Source organism: Lithobates pipiens, unplaced genomic scaffold, assembly GCF_037356315.1.
Source record: "Lithobates pipiens isolate NorthernLeopardFrog02 unplaced genomic scaffold, aLitPip1_a1.2 Scaffold_8, whole genome shotgun sequence".
In the NCBI taxonomy this organism is placed as follows: Eukaryota; Metazoa; Chordata; class Amphibia; order Anura; family Ranidae; genus Lithobates; species Lithobates pipiens.
The window spans coordinates 32216198-32225982 of NW_027507903.1; the positions used below are offsets into that span (position 1 = coordinate 32216198).

General features: G+C 41.3%; 1 protein-coding gene across 7 annotated transcripts in view; it reads left to right on the forward strand.

Annotated features, from left to right (window-relative positions):
* AKAP13 (A-kinase anchoring protein 13) overlaps positions 1-8704 on the forward strand; it is a 440963-nt gene extending 432259 nt beyond the window's left edge. For all 7 annotated transcript variants that reach the window (XM_077472410.1, XM_077472415.1, XM_077472413.1 and 4 more), the window contains one exon: positions 228-8704. In XM_077472410.1, coding sequence (XP_077328536.1) covers positions 228-274 — 47 coding nt within the window. In that variant the 3' untranslated portion in view covers positions 275-8704. The remainder of the gene's footprint in view (positions 1-227) is intronic.
* Positions 8705-9785: the final 1081 nt, after the last annotated feature.

Consider the following 9785-nt stretch of genomic DNA (forward strand, 5'->3'; position numbering starts at 1 on the left):
TATTGAACCCTACGGACTTAGACTGGGGTGCCATTAAAGTTCATGCGAGTGTGAAGGCAGGTGTCCCAATACGTTTGGTAGTATAGGGTATGTGAGTGTCTGAATAGATCTGGGAGTCAAGCGATTAAAGGAGCAAACAAGATAAGTGATGCATAGTCATAAGTATGCCTATGGCCAGTATCGGGAGTTAAGGACTGTTTTGTTGATTATCTTCTTCTTTGTTTCAGATTGCCACCATATAGAAGGAACGGAGGAGGAAGAAATCTTCTGTTAGAGGACTTTGTTTATTTTAATTCTGCACTGGGAAGCCACAATAGACAATATGTTACAAGAGAAAAACTCCTCCCCGATCACGTTCCCCAGGTTTTCTGTACTGATCGCTGCCAGTGTCCTCCATGCAGACATCTACTCTATGGAACTTCCATTTTCCATACAGTGACCCCAGGACACACGCTTTCATATTCCATCCGAATGCATACAATGAATGTGTCTGGGGCCTGCGAGATTACTGCTGGTACTTTATTTTAGGAACTACATCCACTTCTGGGATCATACCACATCAAACACCTACGGGATGGTATCGTCATTGCTGCTCATCATCTATGTTGTTATAGTTGCTCTTTTCCTTGTTACTGTGTTCACCTGATTTCTGGATCTCATGGTTAAAAAAAAAAAAAAAAAAAAAAAGGTTCATTTGCTGTCTGCGTTTACACCGGATAAAGAATTGATGAAGTTCTCCTCTTGGCTTATTTTCCTATCGCAGAGCCTGAAGTGGCAGTTTCGCTGTTTGCCAGCAGAGGGCATTGTAGACATTCTTTTCACATTTCATTTGCTCTCCTGTAGAAGATCCTGTTATGTGGGAATTACTCCTTGATGTCAGCTGTCAGAAGAAAAGAGCTCTTTTTTGTTTTTTTGTTTTTTGTTCCTCGATTCGGATTAGCATTAAGATTTTACTGGCTTTCTTTCTGCGCTGTTACAGATGTTAATTTCTGGAGCTGCAGTCCCTCTTGTATAGCCTTTTCAGTGTCGGCTGCGGTACTTTTCTTGCATCATGTACAAAATGAGTAGTATGTTAAAATTTGTTGCCATGAATTAAGGGGGTTCGTCCATGCACCGCACCGGATCATTGCAGACACAACAATGACTTTCCACATGCACAGGTCACACCATACAGTTGTGTATTTGTGCATTGCATTAAAATGCAATCTGTCTGCATTTTAATGGAAAGTATGTAATTGCAAATGAAAGAAACCTTGAAATTCTGACCCTTCCAGGGATCTGACACATCACAACAGATGACATAAAAATGCAACATTAAGCCATGCAATGCCCATGAAAATTCATGCAAATGCACATCAGCATACATGCATTTTTGGGGCATTGTGGTGAGTTTTTATGTGCAGTATGATGTGACAGGACCCTCGGCCTTCTCTCATGCAGGCTGTCGCCACCATACAATAGTGTCTCCTATTATTGTGTTATGGGGAGGTATCTGACTCGGTCTATGCAGACCTTTAAACTTGAAGGGGCAATGTTGAGTGTATTAACCGATCAAATTGTACGTTTGTGGTCAGTTGAGATTTTTCTGGTTGGCTGGTCATTGGTTACGGCATTTCCTACATCACTTTTTGCCTTACTAAATATGTTGGTTATTTTCACTTCATATTAGATCTTTTGCATGAGGGCATTTTGAAATGTAGCATTTTACTATTAGAACACACTTGAGGTGGTTTTAGCGGTATTAGTGCAATTGTGACAGAGAAAATTGAGTATTGTCCGTGATACTTTTATTTGCACTAACATACAATTTTTCAGGACAAGCTTTCGAGGGAAGGTGTCACCTTCTTCATTGTCCAAGCAGTACTGATTTACAAATGTTTTAGCAGAATGTTAAAACAAAAAAACAAAAACTAAAAATCTGAAAGGAAAAAAGTATGATTTGTTTTTCTTTTTTCCTTTCTCTGAGATTTTTTTTTTTTGTTTGTTTGTTTTAACATTCTGCTAAAACATTTGTAAATCAGTACTACTTGGACCTTGAAGAAGGGGACGTACCCCGAAAACGTGTCCTTAAACTTTTTTATGTTTGTGCAAATAAAAAAAAGTATCATGGACAATACTCAATTTTTACTATTAGATCACCAAAGAAAAATGTAAAATGATCAGGGCTTCTTTAAGACTAATTGAGATTGCTTGGAAATAAATATTTTTAATTTAAAAAGCCATGAAAGAATAGGTGTGGACAACATTGCACTTTTTCTTTTTGCCCTGAACTGAACCACCCCACTCTCTCCCTTCCACAGATGCTTACTGAGATTTGACGGCCGTGGCCTCCAGTGATTGTTTACATCCAGTGCCACAAGTCTCACTTTTCTGGCCATGCCTGCATACTACAGCTCTATAGATGCATATGGAGCTGTGTTCTGAAGCTGGAAACGTTGGGAAATGCAACCCTGTAGAAGGCTATGGGGCCAGAGGCGGAACTTGAAACTTTAGGGCCCCAGTGCAAGAAACAATGAAGGGCCCCCTGACAGCGGAGGCCCTTTTCATCATTTTCCGGGTCCCTTTCCTCTGGTCCCTGGGACCCTTTCCTCTGGTACTGGGGGCCCTTTCCTCCGAGCCTCTTTCCTTTCCCACTGATACAAAGGCCCTTTACTCCTGTTGTGGGGCCCTTCACTTTTCTGCGATTTTTGGTTCAGTTTGAGTGCCATAAATGGCAGTGTTAAATCAGAAAAGTTGCAAGACTTTGGGGTTGCAGCAGTGTGAACCTAGCAAATGTTCTGCAGCGGCCCCTCTTCTGCTCCCCACAGTGGTGGAACATCAGGGCCTGGTTGCAAGCACGACGCACAGATGCAGCCAGAATTTAAACTACCAGAAGCCTCGGCTGTCAGATCATAGAGGGTGGGATGGTTTAGGTCAGGGCAAAAAGGATAAGTGTACTTTGGCCAAAACTGCCTAAAGACGGATCAAAATTTGGCTGGTTTAGCGGGAACCAGACAAATTTTTGATCCATCTATGGCTATTGCTTATCAATTCAAGTCTGTGAAATGGGACCTGTTGGAAAACTTTGGAAAAGCCAGTTGGCTGCAGCTGCTGATCGGTGTATGCTCACAATGGAGGAATCCCCTCTTTCAGAATGCAATGGCACAACAAGGAGTGTGGATGGTAGGAATCTGTTTATTTTTTTCAATCGGCCCACTGTCTATGGCCAGCCTAAAGGCACACTTGACAAAAAAATGATGGTAGTTCTTGGCAAGTGAACAGAGTTGTCATATACAAGACCAGTTATTTACCTTGTGGTGTTATATAGATCATTATAAGGCAATCACATGCATGGTCTTTATATTGCTGGATCTGCCCTGGGTCTGGTCTCTTATGGAGTATGTTGGTATGCAGTAGGAGGGTGTAGTTGATTGTTCCCCTGCAGATATCAGGCTTATGATTATTTAGTACAGCTTTACATAGAATAGTAAAGGACGAATTGCAGAATATGCCTGGAAAGGAGTGTAGTAAATGTATCCCAGTCTGTCATGTACAAAGAGATCCAATTTTATTAAAGTTCCTTAAAATACAGACTGGGTAAATTAGGAGGGTGTAGTTGTCTGATTGTTCCCCTGTAGACATCAGGCTGGTTGAGTCTTTAGTACAATGTATAAGTTTGGTTTTGTAGTATTAGGGGATGGGGAGATATTTTTACATGACAAATGATGAAAACAGCTTTCAAGGTGTCCTTCAACACTTCATGGCAGTATGTTACCACTATGCACTTTACAAATGTCCTCCAATAATGACAATCACCTCGTCTAGCGATATGTTGCAAGTTAAGAAACCATTAAACTAAAGCTGGTCAGGTTGACACCACAGTGTGATGGAATGAGTGAAAGGAGGACCCATCACTCTGTTGGTTTTGTGTACAAAGTGGAAGTCCTCGTTGCCAGCTGGCCCCAATCAGATTCTCCCATAGTGCTCTAGAAATAGGAGAACCTACTACAAGAGGACTTCTCTTTCTTTAGACACTTGAGCATGAGGTGTCTAAATCTACAGTTGACCATTGTATACTACAGTGGGCCTGATTTATCAAACTGTCTGAAGATGGCACTGATCTTGTTAAGTCTTGTCCCCTCACAATGTGAGTACTTTTACTAACAATGCAAATTGAAACTGGGTAACATCCCAGCAGCAAGTCATCAAAAATAGGTGCTCTGTTTCCGCAGAACCTTGGCTATGGGAACTGGCTTTGGTGCCATTGTCCCAGCCTTTGGTGTGGACTGTGGAGTTATTGGTGCTCTTCAGCCCCCCTGTAAATTTTAAGTGGTAAAGCCATATACCTAAAAGTGTGGGATTGAAGAAAGAAAGGGAATCTGCTGGGTCCTGATAGAAGAAACGTGAGTTTCAGGTGAAGGGGAGTTAAAGGAAGGGGTGGAGAGCATCCATCAGGATGGAGGATTACATTGTAGAGTGGCCCATGTCCCTCACAGCATCACAACCAAAGTGACACCATCCTGCCATCCTCCTCCTATCCTGCATACCATGTGGTAAGTACATTGCTGCAGGAAAGGAGGAGGCAGAGATTTATTGGGTGAGTTTAGTGAACTACATGTGCAGAAAATCTTCTGAGGTTTCGGGAGTGTTAAGGCGGCCATAGACCGATCGAGATTTCAAACCATGTATGAGCAGGCTGATTGAGACTTCAGTACAACTAGCCTGTCTGGATTTTTCTGTTCAATCACTGCCAGAGGCTATAGCAGGCTGTAGGGACCATTGCATTCCGACCGCTGCAGAAACCTCCCGCTGTCAGTCTACAATAGCTCCACGGGAAGGATTCCCTCATCAACACAGTCAACCCATGGTTGAAGGAACAAAAATTGCTTAACATATGGCCTGCCTTAGCCTGATACCAGCTATCCCAGACCACTAATGCTTTGTTTCATATGTATTATGTTGTATATAAATGGAATTTCCCCTTCACAGTGTCCGTGTTAGGAATTATATGTTTTGGCCCCTTTCACACAAGTGATTTGTGGTTGCAATGTGGTCCTGTTGACTTAAATGGGCAAGTTGACAGGAGGTGCCTTCTTAAATTTCCCATGAAGCAAAGCTATTTTCACAGCCCCTTGCCACAGTGTTTAGATATACTTACAAATAATGGTTCCTCATAGGCACTGTTTCCACCACCACTCCTTGTAATATTGTATTGAAAGGCTTCACACTGTAGCTGCTGAACAAGTTTTGAGGATTGTATTTGTTGCTTTTACATCAATGAACAGCAGTCCTCATCTTATTCTCCTTTATATCTCAATTCCAGGAATTCAGAAACTTTGTGAAGGCACTCTGAGTTAGATCCAACAAGGTGCCTGCCACCTCCTGGGCTTATCTCTATTATTTATATCTGGCAGGTTCATTGTGCTCCTGCAACATAACTTCCCGAACGCCAATGCTGGACTCAGCCCCTTCAAATGTCGAGTCGGTGCAGCTACTATACTCCTCCACCTGCCCAATCACAGAAGCCATGTGTGAGCTCTTTCACAAAATACAAAGGCTTCTGTGAATGGGCAGCAGAGTGGAGGGAGGGGCATTGCTACTCTGTGCTTATCTCCACTCTGTCAGTGTGTGGAGTGTATCCTCTGCCAGAATCATAAATCTGCTGGATATAAAGAAGAGATATAAGCCCACATGGCAGGCAGCTATGAGGACTTAACTCATAGTTTGTCTGCACTTCATACAAAGTTGCTGAATTTGTGGAATTCCGCTTTATGCTTCATGTAGCCTGGGTACATGAGATCCTGTCATTTACAGTAGGTGCTGGGGGAAGGCACAGGCTCATCGTCCAGACAAGACAGCTTGTGTTCCGAGCATTCGTACCTGGGCGCATACTAACCTAAATGTTAGTACCACTGAGTGCACCATCCAATCCCAGCAGCTTTCATCCTCTCATAGAAATTGACAGGCTTCTGGCAGTGGAGATAGACAGTGCTCCTGTGCCTTCTGTATGCATTTCAGTGCCCAGATCTCATGCCCCATGGCTAAATGCCCATTGTACATGAGGCCGTAGATGCAGACTGCTGTATTTACATTTGTTGTATTGTGTACCTGAAAGTGATTTTACTGTGTCTTTTACATGTTGGTCATTATTGTATTATGTGTAGTCTCCCTCTAGTGGCTGCTTTTATATCAAGCAGTATTGTCTGGGGGTTTCAGTCAGTATGTTCAGACTGATCTCTTTACACTGAGACAGAGAGGAGCAACATATTGAACAATTATGGCCATCCCTATCTATTTGCAGATGAGGCATAAGGATCAATGAGATTGATTAATTTAGATTTAGAGCTCCCATACCTGCCCGTTGCAATGCACACTGTGATTCCTGTCCAGCTGTGCATTAAAAACAGTATTTCCATATTATGGAGTTATGCTTCTAGAACAAATCATTATTGAGGGTCAATGCAACTAGACTGTACAGAGCAGACTGATGCTGATGCATTTAAGCACCTTTATTGAAGCTTTAAATATGTTTTTATTATTGCTGCTTGAGAACCCCCCCCCCCCCCCACATATCGCTTTCTATAGAATAAAAGAGCACTTAGGTTTGTGTTGGGTGGGCTGATATTGGGTGTCCTGTGTAGGAAGCAGCCAGTACTGGCCTATAATAGAGACGGAGAGTTTTCTTGGACTGCCAAGGTATTTAATTTGTTCTATCTAGACTTCCCAGTTATAATGTTACAATATATGATAGGTTAGTAATGCCGGTTCTCCTCTTAGTGCCATTGGCAGTGAATAGAACTGTTTCCACTTCAACAAACCCCATCACATTCCTTCTCCACTGACTGTGGAAATGAAGCCTGCTGGCCAGGTGCCACCATTTTCCATAATCATTTTCATTTGCTTGTGTTTTTTTTTTTTTTTTTTTCTGCAAACTTTTCTAAGACACGATGAAATGATCCATTTCCCTCATTAAGATGTTATTGGAGGTAATCTCATACAAGGGGGTAAAGGGAGTTTCAGATCTGGTATCTTGGCTCTTGTCATTGGGTGCCCTAGCAGAGTTCAGTATCAGACTTGTGCCAAGGGCTGGTGAGGTCAAGAGGTGGCTTCCATGTGTAGTTTAGAGTTCCATAGCCTTAAAAATCCCTAGGGGGTCCCTAGTGGATAGATGGGACTTACAGCACCTACGGTTAGGTGTCTTTGGCCCCTTGATGTATAAACAAAGCCTTGTGTAATGTTCTCTGTCTTCAGGGGATGGGTTTTTCTTTGGCACTCTTTCTGATGCTGACATCCAAAATGGGTCTGAAGGTTAATTGGACTCTGTAAGCAACCCCATATTTCCTTGTTGTTGCCAAAGGCGGTAGTTCAGTTGTCTATATAGAGAATGTATTTAAAATGAATTTTTAGGGTTTATTTTCAGGACCATCCATTTAATAGTTGGCCTGGAGCACAAAGTTTAATAAGAAAAAAAACCTGATCAGATGCATATGAGTGGAGCTCCGTCGGCTTTCCTCTATAGCCTTTCTCAACCCTTTTACCCCGGAGGAACCCTTGAAATAATTCTCAGATCTCAGGGAAACCCTGCTAAGATTAATTCATTGAGGGAGTCAGTTGGACCAAGAATTATGCAGGAACCGTCAAATAGGAGGTCAGTTAGCCACAGCTCAAGGAACCCCCAGCAACGTCTGGAGGAACCCTGGTTGGGAATGGCTGGCCTAGTCAATGAATTTATTGGAAACTCACCCACTTATTATGCCGGTCACTTGGAGTGCCCAATAGCCCATCGTGACATACCTGTTAATCCCTCAGGTAAAGATATATTACTGAAATCTGCAACCCAGCGATTTGCTAGTACAATGATGGAGCTGGGGGTGGTACAATGGTAGAACCATTCAGCACTTATCAATAAAAAAAAAATTTAATAAAAATGGACTCCATTTTGGTTTGTTTTTCCCACATGCTGAGCTTTATTCTAAATGACTGAATTAGTGTATTTTGCTAGTAAGATCGCCGTTCAGATGGGGAATTACATTGCAGCTTGTGCAATACGGAGAATATAAACGCATTGTCAATTCAGAGAGTAAAAGCTGGCATAGCAGATGATGTGTGTTTTTGTGTTGAGCATTAATTGGGCATTCTTGGGCAAATATTAAGCATTTACATATAAATGGCATCCTTTTCATCCTGTCATTATGGAAAAGAAATCCTAGCCTTGTGTTGTGGTATTCTATATAGTACTAACATGGACTGCACTAGAGTAAAACTACAAAGTGCTCAGGAGGTTTATAATACGGTATATACCTCTGCTTTTTGTTGTATTAATACCTGTACCGAGGTACATGTAGGCGTCATTTAAAGACCTCAGCACAGGCTCCGCCCCTTGTCTGAGGGGTACTGGTGAGAAAGTGGCGACCGACGCGATGTGTGCCATGGGCGCCGCTCACCTTGTAAATACTGCGGTTTTTAAATTTACCTAAAACTCTATGCTAAATGCTATTGTATTTTCTAAATGCTGTAAAGAAATGGAAACAGAAAAAAGAGAACTTAATTATTTTATGTCGATGTGTAATTTATGTAAAAAGTTATAACTGTACAAGTCATGATTGTTTTCGTAATATGCCAGTTTTCTTTGTAACTAGCTTTAATTTATCTTTTTTTCTTAGTTATTTGCTGTATAAAAGAAAAAAACATTTTCTCTAAATAAATTCTTTTCTTTATCTAGAAATTGGTGTCTTGTTGCAGTGTGTGTGTGTGTGTGTGTGTGTGTGTGTGTGTGTGTGTAGATTTAATCACTTGACCTGCAGAAGGTTTTGCCCCCTTCATGACCAGGCCATTTTTCGCTATTTACCACTGCGCTAATTTAACTGGCAATTGTGCGGTAATGCAACACTGTACCCAAATGAAATGTATATCATTTTTTCACACAAATAGAACTTTATTTTGGTTGTATTTTTTTATTTTTTTATATAAATGAAAAATTTCCAAAAATGGTATGGTAAATACAGTATATTTTGAAAATGGATCAGTCCTGATGTGCTGACTCGTACCTCCCAACATTTTGAAATGGAAATGAGGGACACCTACTAACAAATGTATATTGGCATTGGACATGCCCCCTGGCACACTCCCTTAAAGAAGAATTAACGGGGAAAAAAAAGGTTAATTAATTCACAAGGACTTTTTTTTTTTTTTTTTACCACTATTATTCCTTTATATTGGCTTTTAAAATGTACAAATGCAGCAATTTTGAAATTGAATGAAAGGTTTAGCACTGGGAAAAACTTTTTGAAAGATAAAAAGTGCATTTTATATACATCTAACTAATATAGATCAGACCAAAATGAGGGACAAATGAGGTGGAATGAGGGACAGAGGGACATTGCTCCAAATCAGGGACAGTTGGGAGCTATGTTGACTGCCCATTTCATTTCTTGAGGCCCTAAATTGCCAAGACCGTACAAATTCCCCCCAAATGACCATGTTGTAATTTTTTGTCACTAGAAATTAAATTAAAAAAAAAATTGACAATTTTTTTCTGATCAGGGTTTTTTTCTTAGCCCTTGTACACACGGTCGGAGATTCCGACGGAATGTGTCCTATTGGACAGTTTTGTCGGATAATCCGACTGTGTGTGGTCTCCATCAGAGTATCTGACAGACCAAGTTTTCCAATTTGTCCGTAAAATTTTCCGACAAAATGCTCAGATCGGACATACTCCACTCATGTGTAGCCTACTCCGACGGACAAAGTGCCACGTATGCTCAGATCAAATTCCTAGACCAAAGCTATTGGCTACTAGCCTGAAC